General features: G+C 39.6%; 1 protein-coding gene across 1 annotated transcript in view; it reads left to right on the top strand.

Annotated features, from left to right (window-relative positions):
* LOC100697909 (calsyntenin-2) overlaps nucleotides 1–19201 on the top strand; it is a 309840-nt gene that overhangs the window by 107378 nt on the left and 183261 nt on the right. The window contains exon 2 of the mRNA XM_005461707.3: nucleotides 2817–2939. Within this exon, the coding sequence (XP_005461764.1) occupies nucleotides 2817–2939 (123 nt within the window). The remainder of the gene's footprint in view (nucleotides 1–2816; nucleotides 2940–19201) is intronic.

Raw genomic sequence — 19201 nt, 5'->3', positions numbered from 1 at the left:
AGGCATGTGGATGGGATATTGATATGTCCAATTAAAACAACAGAGCTACGTTCGTCAGTTTAGGAAAAGATGATGGTTGTGCTTAATCATGCTCATTTCTATCATAGCGGTCACGACATCAGCTAGGGTGACACACAAAGGTCTGCACAGACTACCCAAGTCGAAAAATTATCACAAGCAACATTATGTGACGAGCTGGGAGTGAGGCCAGGTTGGAATCCTTTGTGCTTTCACAGGGGAAAATTTTGATAATGCTGAACAGAACCTTTGGGTCAGCGTGACACTGCTAAGTAGTCATGGTGAGTGGCAGAAACCGAGAATCAAGGATTAAAAGGTCAATAGGGCGTCTAAACTGTGAGAAGACTGAATATGAAGCCGATGACAAGCCCCTTCTATTCTCTAGACCCCTCATTAGCTGTCATGCATTGTGCTCAAACAGTATTATGCCCTGTATTACACATTTATTGGGGTTGCGCACTTGTACCAAGTTGGAGAATAATATTAGCTTTTTTCTTGTCATCTTTTACAGATTACTTATTTTTTGATTTGCCTGCATGTAGTCCTGCTAAAGCAGTTGATTTTGTCTGGTTTATTTCTGCAACAGTGTGCTAATTGTTCTGTAACAGTCCAACAACAGATTGCTTTGGAAAAAAAGCCTCTCAAGAGTGTTTTTTTTTTTTGTATGTGTGTGTGTCTGTGTACGTCTGGGAGGCACCATGATAACACATTCAAATAATGCTTCTACTTGATATTCCTGTGCATCATCAACAGCAAGGTTTTCATTCCCAACATGACGCAGTTTGACATTTAAAGATGAAATCCTGTGAAAAAAAAAGTTTTACCCCTAACTGTTGTAACAAGCTCATGCATGTTCATCACGCCCAAATACACTAACGTGTTCCCATCTCTGTCTCCCTGTAAATGATCTCTTCTGATTGTATCAGCGCTGTTAGCCATGCTTTGCGGGTTGACATTCATGAATATGCATCCCTGTGGTGCTAACATGCATTTCCCCAGTCTCATTACCTTTTTTTCTGCTACCCACATTAACTGAAAATATAATTTCAATACTTGTGCCTAAATATCAAGTTAAGTCCTGAAGTGATAGAAACTTGCTCCTTTAACACTTAATTTACATGGATTACGTTTAGCTATTTCAGCTATTGCTTTTGGCTAGTTCCATTATGACTCTATTATGTTTAGCTAGTAATTTGAACCATTTTTCATCAGTCTATTTTTCAGTGTTTTTATAATTTCCTTAGTTTCATTACTTTTAGCTAATTGAACCATTATTACATTTACAAAACTATTTCCCCTTTTCCTCTTACCTGTTCCCTTAACTGTTCAAACCATTTAAGCTAACAATCTTGACTTTTGTGGCAGTCACTTTTAGCTAATAGTTTCTAGCACTGTCATATCCACCACTTGTATATAATTATACCCACCATTTATTATGATGATGATGATAATAATAATAATAATATTTAACTAACATTTTTGATGTTAACAAGCTAACTGATAATTGACTCCTGTTGGTTGAAGATCTGTTTCACCTGATAGCTTACAGATTAGCACGATTATAAACTTATGATCACCACTGTTTCAACTTTGATCCTATTTCGATGGTGATTTTTCACCCACACACAAACACATCAAATCCACATTAGTCGAGTTTCATACAATCTTACCGCAAGCACCCAGGCAGCTGTAGAAGTGTCCCCTGGGCTTCGAGTACTCCTGGTTGGGAATAACTGTTTTAGACCGTGTTAATTAGATTTTAAGTGCAGTGAAAGCAGATAATTAAATTCTATGGAAGTGATTAAATGAAAATGTAATTGAAGATACATTTGTTTCATAACAACAACAAAGTGTTCTTTGTGTACTCACATTAAAAGAGTATGATGGGTGCATTTACTTGTCTTGTTTGGAAACTCCACTTTTTAGCATTGTCAAGTGGCTTTTACTGGCATTCAGTGCATAACTGAAGTGCTCTATAACAATGATTGCTTGATTAGGACTTAGAAAGAGCGTGCTTTCTTTGGTTTTCCTTTCACTGAATGGAAAGTAATTATTGTTTATGCACTTCATTCTCCATTAAATAAAATATTCTGTTTTTTTAAGCACTGCTTCTCGGGGGACCTCAAATTAAAGGTTTTCTTCGTCAATTTCAATCCACATACAAAAACTTGACATTTCGAAAGTAGACAAAGTGCTGTTTTGTTTGTTTGTTTGTTTGTTTGTTTTTTATGGCCTGGCTAAAAGGCAGGAAGAACGATTTATAAGATCCACTGTTTTCTTTTGGCTCTTTGTCTTCTTCTTCTTCTTCTTCATCTTCTTCTTTTGACTTTAGAATAGTAAACAAATGGCAAGTGGATTGGCACAGTGCTGTGCACAATCCAAACGGCTTTTATTCAGTTATGACCATTAATAAGACCCTGTGTTTTGACTCAGCCCACAGTTTTGTATTGGCAGCACAGTGGTGGTCTTTGGTCAAGTTTTGTCACCATGCTTTGAAACCTGCGGGGAATGTTTGAATGAAGAAAAGAACAAAAGAAAGAACAGAAGTAGCAGGGGGAGATTAGCCAAAATTAAAATTACATATTGAAAAGGAGGCTGCAGGAGCTTTGCCAGTAAAATTTGCATGGCTATTTGCAGCAGCGTGTTAACTTTCTCGTGTTTCAAGGTGAACTTATTTGTCTGTGTCCACGTTTTGTTTTGTTTTTAAAGGTGACATTAGTTGAAGATTTGCATTTTAGTACGTTAAGGCTGAAGCATAGACTTTTTAGTTTACATATATTTTCTTTCTGTCTCCACAGTGAATAAACACAAGCCTTGGATTGAGACATCATACCATGGGGTGATCACTGAAAACACTGACATCGTTCTGCTGGATCCTCCCCTGGTGGCCCTGGATAAAGATGCCCCAGTTCCTTATGCAGGTATCATACATTTCAACCAGGTTGTCAACTTGACAAGGATCATAGCAACAGAGCAGGCTACCTCAGACCAAATGGAGGCGGTCGCCAATGACTCAGGTGTTAATCCGCACAGGGAAGCATAGCCGCGGGATATACTTACACTAAGGATATAAACATATAAAGCTGTCATGTGATATCAATGTGAAGGGGCTTAAATTGGCCTCACTATAACTGCTGCATCACAGCCTTTTTTAAGAGTTATCCCAGCTCTTTGCTGCCTGCAACTATTAAATCCAATAATTCCCAGTGAACATACATCACATACTCATCTTTCATATTTATTTAGAGTGGAAAGTAGCCCAAATAAGCCCCATGGTGGCGGAGAAGAGTGGGGACGGGAGGGTAAGAAAAAAAGACGAGTCAAACCGGATTAGATTCTTCCCACTTTGTGGCCATTCCAGCTCATCTAAAGGGTGCCAGCTCTTGTGGGAGGACGTTAGCTGGAGGCTGTTGGCGAGCCCAAACAGTCAATCTCCTGCCAGGCTGCTAATGTGGCCAGGGCACTAGCATGGGGCTGTTGTGCGGGGCTGAAGCCCACTCACAGAGACCCTCAAGCTGAGCTGGACGAATGGTTGGACGGAGAGGGGGGAGCGTGTGATGTGTGTGCTTACTAACACATTTTTTTTTTCATTATTGGCTATTGTGAATGTGTGCGTATGTGTGTGTGCATGTGCTGGAGCATGGCCTGAGGGGGCTCACTGTAATGGCCACCCTACAGGGAGAAAGAGAGAAAATGATTAGACAGTGGGGAGGGTAGCTGGCTGACCAGCGAATGTCCTCTGGCTCTTGAAAGACTGATAGCCACACAAGCAGGAAGTGCACACAGAGAGCAGGCAGAGCACATGAGTATTCCAGGATTGCATAAGTGAGAGTAAAAGAGCGATCTTGCACTTAGATATTAATAGACAAAAGCTGTAGCATTACCATGATGTCTTTTTGCAGTCCACCCTCTCTTGTCCTGCTATCTCTGTCAGTTCTACATTGTCTCTTGCCTCTTATCACCACTCCCCACATTCATCTCCTTCCCTGTGCACCTTTGAGCAACCCCCAGCAAGCCCACAGTGCAGCAGACACTCTTACAGAAGTTTTGTCCAAATGCACAGACAAGATTCAGGCCAGAGAGAGTTATCCAGTAATTAGCTGAAGTGAATCTTTCCTTCTTCCAGCAAATTGCCAGGGTGGAGTGGCAGGGCAGTGCACAGGTAGTGGTTAAGGCTCATTAATTAGGCCAGCCAGGTTTTAATTACCATAGATCTAAGACACGGACACGCCATGCCTGACTGACAACAGCCACCCAGATGAATCGGTGATTGCAGGAGCAGTGATATATTGACGAGATCGTAAAATCAGCATCTGCTTGAGCACATTTATACACTTTTGAAAGGTGTTAAAATTTCTCTCTCTCACTCTCACAGACACACACACACACACCACCAACATTTATGTGGAAATCGGAATACACACATTTTCTGGGAAGCCCCTCATGGTTGAGATTAATTCAGCAGCAAAATATGACTAAGCTGCCACACAGGCCTGTCTTTAACATCACTCTAAACCTGACCAGTAATCCTCCCGGACTGCCGAGCAGGATGCAGCAGTCACCACAGTCACTGGTCTGGAACAACAGGAACTGTGGCAGCACTGTGTCTGTCTAAAAGCTGGCTGAGACTGACATCAGCCATCACTGTGGCACTACAGCAGATCAGAAGCTTCGAAATCACAGAGACAGAATATCATGACAAGTGAAATGCACCAGCATAGATATACTCATTGCTTTATGCATGGCTGTGTCTGACAAAATGGAGCTGTTTTGCCCTAGGAAACAAGGAGAATAAAAAAAGGTACCTGATTCAGACAGCTATATGCTCCAGACATCAAGGCAACACTTCAGTATACATTCTCTGCTTTATAACTCAGTTGATTTTATATTCATGAAGTGAGTTAGAATGTGCATGAAAAAAAACCTTGTCTGTAGCATATGCTTCTGTCTACTCTGTCACAACACATAATTTTATTAGTTGACAAGTGCCTACACAAACTCAATCATCAACTTGGATTTTTCCATTCCAGTGACAGCTCTGCATAGAGCGACGTTGAAACTGTGCTGGAAAAGTGACAAGTACCAAGAGAACATGTCAGCTTGGTAAAACTAGACCTTATTAGGTTACCAAAGAAATCAGAAAGACTGCATCAGGCTGTTATGCAAAACTACAGATTAGTTTTAAAGACTGAGCTCGAGATAAAGCTAGTTGTAGTTCTCTGTAAACTCTGTGTCGGGTCAGCCTCTCCGGAAACACATCTTCCACATGCTTCAGGCTTAAGTTGTTAATCAGACATCACATCAGTGCAACACCAGGTCTCACAAATAATCAGTGTTGGGACTAACGCGTTATTAAGTAACGCGTTACAGTAACTACGTTATTATTGTGGTAACGAGCACGGTAACTAGTTATTATGCCAAAACCAGGAACGCGTTACTCGTTACTGGGATTTAGATAGGCTCGTTACTCGTTACTTCGTGTGGTGGATATCACGGAGCTTCCACAGATTCAATAACATTAGCAAGTGGTGGAAGCCAGCAGGTGGATGAAGGAAAAGGGAGGCAAGAGGAGAGACCCGAAGCGGCCGCCGGTCCGCGTGTCAGGTGAACTGAACTTCAGGTAAGAAGTTATGACCTGCAGTCTGTCTGGGTCAGATATAAACCAAGTTTAGGTGGAGTTTATTTTCGTTATACTGACTTTTTCGTACTGCGTGCTAGCTAGCATGGCAGAGTTTCTATACAGCTGGGTGGGTGCTATGTTACTGATGTTGAACTTTATTTTGTTCATACGGTTAATTATTAGAGTTGCCAACCGTCCAGTAAAAAACAGAATCGTCTCGTATTCAGAGAAAATATTACGCGTTTCGTACTGAGGTGAAAAGGAACACAGTTTGTCCCGGACTTCAGCTACAATGAAAAAGACACAAAGCTGAAGCTGCACAGCTGCCTCTTCTTCTCTCATTCTCTCCTCTCCTGTTTCTACTTCAATCACGAAACTGATCAATGATCAGCTGATCGGCTTTTCTCTCTTGTTTGTTTATCGCCCACTTTGCGCCAGAAAGAGGAAACCAGCGGATGTCGCGTTAAACAACAGCAGCACGTTTAAGCTTGATCAGCTGTTGTTAGAATTTATTTAATATTAATTTCTAGTATCAGCTGATGTTTGTTGGAGCCACAGCTGTAAAGCTGCTGGTCATGATATCGGTTTGGTTATCTGGTGAGAGGGAAACATGAAGATGAAACCAGGAGATGTCCTTACTGAATCATCAGAGCTGAACAGGTGATGGAGAAACAGGTTTACCTTTTAGGTGACATGGATGAGTTGAAGGGAAGTTATGAACTGTTTCTGAGAGACAAATAACACCAGCATCCTTTTCTACGTAGCTGACAGCTGGTAACTGTGCAGGGGCGGGTCTAGCAAATTTTTGCCAGGGGTCCATGTAGGGCATTAACAGGGAAAGGGGGGGACAAGGAAATAGTTTTCTTTATTATTCTCATTTAAAATGTCTCGCTTTTAAAAAAAATAATTATCTGAGTCTTACAACAAACAATTGATAGATTGATACATATATACCATCAGAACAGTGTACATCACTGTCACAACAGTGTTTATTTTCATTCAAAGGCTTTATGATTTTTCCTATAATGGTGGGCCGGTCTCTAGTCAAAATGCTCAGGACGATTGTTTTGTCCCAGTCCAGCTCTGTATGCAGCTCATCTGCAGTCTGGTGTTACCTACATCTTCCTATTCAGAAGGCAGAATTTCCAAGTTCTGAGTACAATCAAAAGCACCACGACTGCAGTTTTTGTGTTGGATGTAAAAAGCAGGCTAGAATCATGGCGGCGGTCAACGACGGTCCAGGCGTGGGATTTCTCTCGTGGAAATGTGTACATTATTTTTTCCTTTCTGTTGGTAGGTGGCACAGTGCACTTGTGGCAAGTAAGCAAGCTAGAAGACTGGCAATCTGGCTGGGTATCCAGTTACGGAAGCAACACATTAACAAGAGAATTCTGAGTAAAACCAAAGTTACTTTCCCTAGTAACTAGTTACTTTGAAAGTAACGAGTAACTTGAAGTAACTGAGTTACTTTTTTAGAGAAGTAACTAGTAATGTAACTAAGTTACTAATTTAAAGTAACTTACCCAACACTGCAAATAATACATAATTTAATCATTACAAAAGCTTTAGTAGTCTCCGAACCCGAGGAAGGAAACTGCTGTAACATGTGCCGGTATAGAAGCCGTTACTTCCCTTTTTCTGACAGCACAGGCTGTACGTTGCCCTTTAGTAACCTCGCTGCTCTCACCGATGCTCAGGAGATGGGTGCTGGTGATGTACGTGATAGTATTAGGTACAGTAGGTTCTGAGCTTTCTTTAGCAGGGTGCAATTGTGTGATGACTGTCATCATGACCATTCAGGGTCGCAGGGGGATCTGGAGCCTTTTAAAAGAAAGAATATTTTGAAAGAAAAATATTCATTTGCTCCATCTCAGCTCTGTGTCTACGTCTCTCAAATAGGGCCTTCATTTTCCACAATCTCCATGTCTGAAAAGACAGTCATGGGTGTCTAGTTTGAACAGAAGGGAGCTGAGCACACAATCTTGGGTGGCTCTGGTACTGAGCACTAGAGCAAAGTAGGTGTTACTGCCAGTCCAAATGGTTTGGCACTGAAACTTGCTCAATTTAAATTCATCTTTTAATTTCCATCTGTATACTTAATATGATGTAATTTTGTGCTCCTTTACCATAAATTAGGAGCTACTGACTGATCTGATTTAGATGCACTATAAAGGAATATTGGCCTGTGACATATATTATGCAACCTCATTTCCATAAAAGTTGGGATGCTGCGTAATATGTAAATAAAAACAGAATGCAAAGATTAAAAAAATCTAATTAACCCATATTTTATTCACAGTAGAGCACAGAAAACATTTTAAAGGTTTGAAAATTAGAAATTTGACTTTTTGGGGAAAAAATAGCTTATTATCAATTTGATGGCAGACAGGGCCATCTTCACCACTGTGTAGCTTCCCCTCTCTTTAGCAACAGTCTGTAAATATCTGGTAACTATGGAGACCAAATGCTGGACTTTTGGAAGAGAAACGTTGCCCAGTACTGGTCTCATAGTTAATTCCAGCTGGTCAACAGTCAGTAATCTTCTGCCATATTTTCTTTTCCATGATGTATCCAGCGTTTTCAATCATGGAAACATCTGGAGTGCAGGCAGACCAGTTTAGCATCAGCCGTCTTCTACTATGAAGCCATGCTGCTGTAATAGTATGCAGTATGCAGTTGAGCCTTGTCTTGCTGAAATATGCAAGGCCTTCCCTGCAAACCTGTATAGATCTTTCAGCATTGATGGTGCCTTTCCAGGTGTGCCAGTTTAAATCCAGGCACCGATGCACCCCATACCACCAGAGATGCAAGTTTTTAAACCGAGTGCTTATAAAAAGCTGGATGGTCCATCTCTTCTCCCTTTGTGATTTTGATTGATCTGCCCACAAAACATTTTTTCCACATTACCTCGTTCCATTTCAAATGAGCTTGGCCAAGAGAAGACAGCAATGTTTCTGGATGATTCACAAATGGCTTCTTCTTTGCATGGTAGAGCTGTAACTTGAATATGTGAATGGCACGGTGAACTGTGTTCACAGATTTCTGGAAGTGTTCCTGAGCCCATACACAGATTCATGCCTTGGAGAAAGATTAGAACGATTTCTCCAAATTCTCTGAATCTTTATTGATATTGTTGATATTATGTGCTGTAATGAGATATTTAAATTCTTTGCAATTTCCATTGAGGAATATTTTATTCTGAAAAATTTTACACAATTTGTAGATGCCTTTTTGTAGATGGGTGAAGCTCTGCCCATCTCTTCTTCAGAGAAACTTTGCCTCTCTAAGACACTCTTTTTATACCTGTTGCCAAGTAACCTCCAGCTTTTTCTTTTTACTACCACTCTCTTTCTGCCATCAAATTCAAAATCAGCTAGTATTTTTCAGGAACTAGTGAAATGTCTCTTTATACATTTGAGATGTCTTCCTATAACAAAACATGAATTTATGGGATTTATAAATCATTGCAGTCTGTTTTTACACAGCGCCCCAATCTTTTCTGGGATTGTAATATGTCACTTAAGATAATCAAAAGGCCCTGGAGACTTTACAGATACCTTTCAGTTAGCTAAGACTGTCACATGACAAGTATTGCTCTGGATGCTACAACCCAGCACTAAATGGCATCTCTGGAAAGTTCGGGACATTTCATATTGATAAGAAAGTATTACAATAAGACAGTATTAAAATATTCATCTTAACTTAAGATGAGAGTCACAAATAAATGTTCTTAGGCAATAATTTCTACTGGACAAATTATTGCAGCGATCACATATACACAAACACATTCCCGTGAATATAACACAGCTGATTAAATTAACTTTGATACAAAATTACACGTGTTTCTTTTTTAGTATTGTGTCTGTCTAGTAGGTATTATTTGTTTAAAACTTGTGATTCTGTTTACGAGGTGTATTCATGTAATTCCAACTAATCTTTCCAGAGAACACCCACTCAACAACTAATATTTTACTTAATTTACTATTTAAACACAATTATTAAGTGGGAGGGGCCACAGGTTTCAGAGTATTTTCCCCACTTGGGATTTTACTTTTAACAACTATAATGTTAATGAGCACAGACTCACAGCAGTCTCCTGAATAAATACACACTACAGACACGCCTGTAAGTGCCAGTCTGCAGTTAGTCATTAATTAACGGTAGCTTCCTAAGAAGGCATGTGGAGGAAGTTCTGTTTGCTAAATCTGTAATTTTGCGTGCGTGTGTGTGTGTAAGGGGGGGGGGGGGGGGGTCAATTATGTTTACAGTTCAGATGCTGAGGCTGTGTTTTATGAAACTTTATGTTAGATTAGCAATGCTGACACATGACAAGTGGGTTTCGAGGTTGATGTCAATCCCTGTCCCTTCCCGGTCCCTCAGGTCGGCAGACCAGCTCCTCCTGAGCGTACCCAGGACAAATCATAAGCTCAGAGGGGATCGGGCGTTTGCTGTGGCAGCACCAAAATTGTGGAATGAGTTGCCTTTACATGTTAGACAGGCACCTTCCTTATCTGTTTTAAAATCACGTCTTAAAACATATCTATTTACCTTGGCTTTCAGCACAGCAGGACTTGTTGATGTCTCTTAATATGTTTCTTATTAATTATATCATTTTTAATTTTAATATATTCTATATGTAATTTAAACGGTTTTCTCTTTGTTTTATATTTGTAGCACTTTGGCCAACATTGTTGGATGTAAAGTGCGTTATAAATAACAATGCTATGCTATGCTATGCTGTTGGATGCTGGAATAGCCCTGCTAAGTATGCACGAGCCTCGTCATGTTTGGCTTTATATGTTATTTCCAAAATTAATTCTTAATTAATTAATGGAAATCAATCAAGGCAAGTAAGAATGGGGTGATGTGCATGTGCCAACTAGTTTGTGCTAGCAACCTAGCCAGTGTGTTCTGAGGTGAAAATACAGGTATGTTGCTTATCTTACTTAGAAGTAACTCACTCTTCAAGTACTTTCAAGCAAATCAAAGTAATTATCTTCTATGTGACTGTCAAAAGTAGTGAAATCCCATAAAAAAACTGAAAGTTAAAAACTGCCTACTGCTTTAAAACCTCCTTTACTGCTTTAACTTAAAAACACAAAGTTAAAAACTGCTTACTGTTGTAACTTAAAAAACACAACAACGAACGAAACTGTTAAAGTAAGAATTCACTCATTCAAAAAATAAATAGTAAAATACTGAAATTAGGGTTCACTAGAAAAATTACAAAATTAAGCAGTTTATAAAATGAATATGCAAAGATATATTCATAGCAGTGTTAATCACAAAAACTAGCTTTGGTCAAGCAGGATTTTATTTTTTTTATCAGTGCAGTGGGTGTTTCAAACTGTTCTGCTCTGTGAAAAGTAAAATTCTCTTGTTGATGTAAAAATGTACTGCATTCTGAAACATTCACTCTGTCAGTGTTAGAAAATATGTGAGAATAGTGCAATAGTCCATCAGGTTATTAAGATGAAGTGGCTTTTTTAGGTGACTTTTTGCAGGCCCAATGTTCTGAGTAGGCTTCTAAAGTGCCAGGTTTTGCAAGGTTAATGGGCAAAAGCAGTGCTGAGCGCTGGCATTTGACACAGGTTAGCTGGTTGTCAGTCATTCCTCATTTTCTGCTGCTTGCACACACAGAGACACCGGCACCCATGTATTTTCTTGAGGCCTAACTTACTATTCATGTGTCAATCCTTCACTTCCACTGGTCCCTGGAGCCTTGCGACTTTTATTTGGGCGGCAAGCAAATGTCTCACCAGTGACCCGCAAAGCGCATACGTGGCTCAATCAGGAGCGCTGGCAGTTGAGACAGGCTCAGAAAACCTTAAAAGCTCCCCTCTACACATTCACTTACACATTCAGCTTTCATAAATATGTCCCCCACTTTACATTGGCTCTAATGTGCCATATGACACGTGCCTTTTGTCAGACTCTAGAAGAGGTAGGCTTGCTATTTATTCCTGTTTGTGTTCTGCAATCATTCACAGCAAATAAGAAATCAGACTGACAGCAGGTATCAGCCCGGTTCCCGCCGTCTCTTCTGATGTCTGAGCAAACAGTGTTTCTGAATTCTAATTTTTCCGCATTACCAAAATATACCTCTCAAGACATTAATAAAAAATAATTATCTCTGACCTTGGGAGAATCCAGCAGCTTCCCATTACTCCACAAACGGCAGGTGATAGCACATCATCTCTCGCCATAAAGCAAGGTAAATAGATTCACATAAACATACAGGGTGGCTAATGTGCTGTGATTAATTAGCCTCTCAGTGTCTGTCTGATTGAGAAACAGATCTCAAGCTAATTATCAAAAGTATCTTGTTAACATGGTAGCAGTAGAGCTCGGCGAAGTGTGTAGGTGGAGAATTAACACTGCTTTGTGTTTATTAACAAGAGAAGAATGAGAAGGGTTTGTTTTAAAGTTGATATATGTTGCGTGACTCAGAGATGGAAGAAATATGTTGAAGTGAGATAAATGGCTTAATGAACAGAGGGTGTAAAGGTTAGGGTACAGTCACTGTTTCTCCTTGTAAAAGATAAGATAATGGCAAGCTAGAAAATGCTTTGAAGTCTTAAAATATGCACATGTTGAGAGGTCAAATCAAAGCATTTAGGTCTTAATATGAAAATACCACTTCTCTTAGCATGTATTCTTGCAGCTACTTGACTCAGACAGCGTCTATGATCTGTCACCCAGCACACTGACATCAGCGTTGTTTTTAATGGTTAATGTAACATGCTAGTTTTGCAATGTACAGGTTCAGTTCAATTCAATTTATTTATATAGCACCAAATCACAACAACAGTCACCTCAAGGCGCTTTATATTGTAAGGTAGACCCTACAATAATACATACGGTGAAAAACCCAACAATCATATGACCCGCTATGAGGAAACACTTGGGCGACAGTGGGAAGGAAAAACTCCCTTTTAACAGGAAGAAACCTCCGGAAGAACCAGGCTCAGTGAGGGGCGGCCATCTGCTGCGACTGATTGGGGTAACTGAGGTTCAGTTAGTAAGTTACTTTTTCACATTCAGTCAGTTACTATTAAAATAATTCCACAGTTCTCTTGTTCATTTACTTTGTTGACTACAACAAAGCAGTGTTTCTGACTCTTTGGCACACAGCTGCAACACAGTGATGTTTCCTACAGATGTGCCAGTGTGCATGTTAAAGTCAGCTAGTGAAATTGATATTATTACTATTAATTTTATTGTTATTATTTCAATGAAGAGAGATCATTAGAAGGAACTGAACATGATTTATTGATGCAAAAAACTCTAGTCTCTTTAAACTCTGCCCATCACAGCAGAATGAAATCCCAACAGTGACAGGAATTAAAGCAGGACCCCATCCTTGTTGGTCTGAAGAAGGCGAGAGAAAGACGTTTGGGCTACAGCAAAGATGTGGGCTTTGAGTGTGGGAAAGTGGAAGTGATGTAATAAACAGACGAGCAGCCAAACACCTAGGACAGCAGGTAGAGCAGTAAATACAGAGCTTGAACATTCACATAAGCTTCACTTTCATTATTATTATTATTATTATTATTATTATTATTATTGTTATTATTATTATCATGCACTTTACATTTTAAAGAAACATTTGCAAGCTTAACACAAGCTTGAGAATGAAGAACGATGTTGATCACACAACTCTGAAACTGCAACACAATGGCTGAAACAACACCAAATGTGATGTCACTTCTGGCACGTGGCGCCGTTCGCAAGGGTGAGAACACCGAGTATAATGGGCCCATTAGTTCTTCTCTGCGGAGTGAGGAGAGTCCTCTGAGGGAATCATGAGTGGGACTGTACTTTGCAAAAGACATTCAGCTGAGTACCATGACATCTAAATGCAGTGCTACAGCAGACACATTTTAAAGATGCTGAGGGAAATGGCAGAAAGTGCTTTCTTTAATGAGGGAAGATTCACAGGAAAAGGACGTCTCATTTCCCTGAAACTTATCCTCACTCGCTATTTCTTTTGCATCGTCTCCACCCGCCGTGTTTAAGCTGAGTTTATTACGTTTTATTGTATCGTCTGTCGGATTGAATAAATGGAAACTAGATGTCATTCTCATCCAAGACCATCACGACTGAGAAATATAGATGTGGAGTTAAAGAAGGAGCTTTCTGGTGAGAGAGCCTTTATGCCTTTTAAATCTCATCTCATGAGCTGAATGGAAATTTAGTGGGGCCAGGGGGCTGCTTTTAATAAGGCAACTTTTTTTTCCCTTTTTTCATTTTTCAACAGGTGCGGCTGTGTCAATTCACTTAAAACACTCTACTTCAAAGCTGTGGCTTAAAACCATGATTAAAAAGTAACAGATTGAAATAATTTTGCAGAGCGATAGTCCAAAGATACATACAAAAAAAAGAAGAAGAAGAAGAATCCTCCATCACAAGGCTGCCAGATGCCCTTAATCCATCTCTGCTTTCTGTTCAGGTTCTCCTCCTTCTGTGGTTCAGCTCCTCCTTCCTCTTTTAGCTTTTTTTTCTCATATTTCGACCCGAACAAACCCTCGCTTTCCTTTCTTCCCTCCCGTGTTCTTGCGCAATTGTCTCGTCTTTGCTCGGATGATTTCCACCTGTCAGATTTCATCCAACCCCTGAGCTCCTGTGCACAGGATGATGCATGATTTTCCCCACAGATGACTGCTCTTACATTTTGGACAAATAAAATCTAATTACTTCCATTTGATGTCATTTATGAAGGCTAACAGGAAACAGATGGACCTGACAACGTGTGGACTGCTAGTGCAACAAGCCTGTAAAACTCGAGCACAGTGTTATTGTGTGATACAGGTATCCTCGCAAACTTGCTTCGGCTGACTTTTGAGCTGAAGAGAACCGGCAGCATAATGACTATCTTGCTCCTAACATTCAGAGTGCCCTATAGTGTTCAGCTTGAAGACAATGGAGCCATCACTCTGCCATTGTTCACATACTCATTTATTAATGAAGTACTGAAATGCAATCTGCTTCTTCACTGAACCACACAGATGAGGGAAATAGTCTTTGTAATGAGATTTTTTTCCAGGCTTTTAGCTTTTTTTGTCTTTTGATGAGTTACAGAACTGGCAGAGGGGTGGCAGGCAGGTTAGAGTCACAACTCATTCTTTGTTCTTTCAAAAGGACTCCGGGAAAAAAACCCAACCACATTTTAGATATCTTCAGTGCCATTAAGCTGAATTTTCAGTTGACTTCATCTTTACCTCACTGTGAAGCTTAGTAACGTAGCCCCTTTCATAAAGACGCTTTTGGTGGTATTTTAATCACAAAGTGACGTGTGATATTTTGCCCTTTCACATGCTACGCTCCATGTTTGGAGTCCTTCTGCTGACTCCGTGCTGCTGAAAATCTGCTTTGCAAGGAAGTTAACTGGTCGAAAGTTTGAAATGAAATGGGACTTTTTCCTCCTTCTTTAGGTTGCGCAATTGAAAACATCTATTATTACTGCAGTAAGTGTACAGCTGTGACATATTCTTTAGATCAGTGGTGTCATACATTTGGCCTGGGGGCCAGATTCATCCTGCTAAGGACTCCAATCCGGTCCACTGGGCAGCTTTTGGAATAAGTAAGGCATAGATGTGGGAGTTTTAACTGTATTTTTAGCTATTTACAGCTCTTGCCTACTGATAAAAACCCCCTCCATAATTTTTTTTTTTTTTAAATTAACTAAAAAGAAATTTTCTCTTTTTCACTATCTACAATAGAAATAAATTTTTTTACGGTTTAAAAAAGATAATAGCTAAAACTTGTGTTTTTCTTGTGTAATGTTACTATTTTTATTTCTTATCCTTTAAGCCAACTAGAGCCTGGACTCCACTGACTGTCAGTTTAAAAGTGATGCACGACAAGCAAATCACTTTGTGTGGACCCATGATTAAGCTTTAACAAAAGCTAAATGTGTGTTATTTAAAAAAAAAAAAAAAAATCCACCCACAGTATTATCGTTTGTACCAGGCTGTTAATGTGCTTTCCAATGGTGTTTATTGGAATGTAACGCTGTTTAGTTTGACTGCGTCTTTGGAGATTGACTTGCTTTGGACCTCAAGTGGTCACTCCAGGAACTGCAGTGTTTGGCTTCATTTTTCAGCTCTGGAAGTTTCTGTGTGTATAAAGCACATGTATCTTGTGGTTGAAGGTGTCCAAAAAACTAAACCATCTTTGAATGTGTATGCAACTGCAACTGGTACATTTAGCACTGTTATATATATGTATATATATATATACATATATACCCTGAGCATTTCTGTGAATACTCTGACAGACGTATCATTTGTGATCACGAAGTCTGAGCAGCCGAACACATTTAATAAACCTGATGGCAGCTTTTCAGGTGCATCTTTGTGTTTACACATATATACATATAAATAAATATATCTATTCATTTATTCATATATCCATGTATATTTGCTGCTGGTGTATTTGTTCTCGATTAGTATTCAAGCCTCGAGGCTTCCAATTAAAGTGTCAGCAAACTGTCATGAGACAAACACAAGGAAGAGAACCAAGAGTCAGCTTCGAGTCGTCGGAGTCTGATAGAAACAAGGATGTTGTTTCAAAGACTTCTCGCTGAAGTTCAGCTATCGAAGCTGCACTCCATGAGAGTAATCCATGTTTTAGCAGTTTGTCAATATCACAGTCATCACTTGCCAGTACATCACAGCTTCGCTTCAAAGAGTTTGACGCCGCTTTTGATATACAGCTTAAATTTCAAAGTTCATCCTGTCTACCCTTGAATACTTGTTTTTCATTGCGCTATCTCTGATCTGACTCCCAGTCCTATCTTCGCATTTTGAGTCCTCTCTCAGTCTCTTTACCGAAGAAGACCTCCCCATTTCTTTTGGAAATTTGACATCTCCACTTTACTGCCCTACTTCACTTGCGCACATACACAGACACCCAGCAGAGACCTTAGTCGCTGTGCGTGTGTCACACAGAAGATTTGAGGATGCAGTCATAAAGATGCTCTTTCAGAAAAAATAAAACTTCAGGAACAGCTCAAGCTCACCCTCGTGCATTTGTGAAGAAACTTGGAAAATTCAAGAATTCACCACTGCCACACACTGTAACTTTCCACTCCTTGATTTACCTTGGTGCTAATATATTTATCCCTCACTCTTTCACTGCCTGTAGAGTTTTATTGAGTGACTGCAATCTTCCCACAAGGGCAAGAAATTGTATGTCACACTGAATTTAAAAGCAGCGAACTGCTGTTATTAAACAGCACACAGGAGAACAGTGGAAAATGAACCTGTGAATCAAATCAAAATCTCCTTTTGATAGAAACATAATAGATAGTCAGAGCTTTAGATTTAATCCTAATCCCCCGCCCACATCCATGTAGTTAATTCCTGGATGGCCTCGGCCCTGTAGCTCCGTATTCGAGAGCACAGAGGCTATTAGAACATTGCTCCACAAAATGTCTTGTAGCTTTAATCATCTGCAGGAATGATCACCTGAAAAGGCACCCACTCCTCTCTCCACTATTACTTCATATTGAATAGAAAGCACTTAAAAACATAGATGAGGACTTACACAATCTTAGCTATAAAAACTGTGTCCAACCGCATTGGAGGGCAGAACAATTTACAGCTCACTCGTGACTTTGAAGGCACCTCCTTGTTAATTCATTCAGCTAAAAAAATAAACACGTGCACTTCCAAGCTTTACAACCTTTTTATATTGATGCATACAGATTCAGTTTTTTTCAGAGCAGAGCCAATGTAAGAAAGATATTTCCATATACTGTTAGTATCAGTGGCAGAAATTTGCTGCAGGTCAGTCAGGACACGGACGCTATAGTCCTCAGAAAACAGGAACAAGGACTGAAAGGAGCTTAATGGCTCCAGCTTGTAGACAGAAAAGACAACACATATTTGAGTTTGTTTGTGCAAAGCCATTAGGTTTCATTATTTAGCATCAGTATCTGTATTTGGGAATTTAAAAAAAAAGGTATATACATTTATATATACAAGGAAGCTGATTTTGCAAGTGGAATACTAGCTTTCTGCTAACACATGCTGATAGGATGGGACAATACCCATTTCTAAATGATAACTATGAAGTGGAGTTAAAGCATAAAAAAAATGTATAGTCGTGTACGTGACGTAGGTGGTCATGGTTATCAATGGTGACTGCTCATTTCCAGTTGAATTTGAACAATAAAGTGACTAAAACTTACAAAATGTTGGTTTACTACAATCAAACCTTGTGAAACCAAAAATAAAAATGGAACTAAAGTACTGTGCACATCTCAAGCCAAACCCCATTTCTTTCTATTTTGTCAGGAAAATGGGAAATGGGTGTAATGATTTATTATAACGTGTGCAATTATGTATGGAAATATATGTTATAAGACAAAAACATATTTTTTTAATTCTAACAAGCATGAAAGTCGATGTTTTGTGTCACCACCCACTAACACAGCCTGTGTTTTTCTAGCCAGGTATGCTTTTACTGCATTGGCAGTGTGCTTGTGATCATTGTCACACTGAAAAATGAAGCTGTTGCCAATCAGACATTTCCCAGATGGTATTGCATGATAGGTCAAAATGTGATGGTACTTCAAAGCATTCAGTAATATTTCTGCATTCCCCAAAGCAACGGGCTGAAACAAAGCCCCAAACATGACAGAGCCTCCGTGTTTTACAGATGGCTGTAGACACCCATCCAATGAGACCATATCATGGTCTCTGGATCTTTGACCCTCAGTTTTGAGTTTTTTAACAAGTTTATGTTTTCTTTTGGTTTGGAAAATGATTAATGGCTTGGTTTTTCCTTTGTGCATTCATAATTTCTTTTCATGGTGTATGTCTGAATTTTGGTTGCTTGTTTGTTTTATAAATTATCTTTGGTTTTTGGTTTTGTATGTAGTTTGCTGTCCATATAAGTTGTGTTTTCCCTCAAGGTTCCCCATTCAGTCCTATTGTGTCATTGGCCTAAGTTCATACATGTATCTGTGGTCCCCTATTCCAAAATGGAGAGACTATTTAGAAGAACTAAACATGATTTAATAGGATAGAGGAATTAACAAATCTATTTGACCATTTGACATCGCTCACCCATCATGTTAGAACGGAATCCCAGCAGCGGTAGTCTGGATGGTGGTGGGGAGGAGGTAGGTTGCACGAATGAGAGGCTGATAGAGAGAATGGCAGAGTTCTGAGATTTGAGGCGGAGTCGAAGCTGATTGGTTCATCAAAGGCAAGCAAGAAGATGACTGGTCTAGATCAAGTTTGGCAGCGTGGGAAAGTAAAAGCCTTAATTTAAATGTTTTCTCTTCCTGTTTTATTTTGATAATCTTTTGTCTCTGGTGCTTTGTATTTAATTTTACTTCCCCTAGTGTCCTTTTTTGTCTCCTCCATGTTGCTATGGGTTCCTTTGCTCTGCTTTCCCTGTTCCTCCAGAATTATTTTTGTGTTTTCCTGGATACTTGTTTTTCCTGGCATGAGTCCCTACTAATCCTTGGAGTATGGAACTTTTTATTTTTGCATTTAACAGCATTAAAAGCTCACTTTATGTTTAACTTCTGAGTCTTCCATTTGAGTC

This window comes from Oreochromis niloticus, linkage group LG14, assembly GCF_001858045.2.
Source record: "Oreochromis niloticus isolate F11D_XX linkage group LG14, O_niloticus_UMD_NMBU, whole genome shotgun sequence".
Taxonomy (NCBI): Eukaryota; Metazoa; Chordata; class Actinopteri; order Cichliformes; family Cichlidae; genus Oreochromis; species Oreochromis niloticus.
The sequence above is the reverse complement of the archived record's forward strand: the minus strand, read 5'-3'. Positions and strand labels throughout refer to the sequence as shown.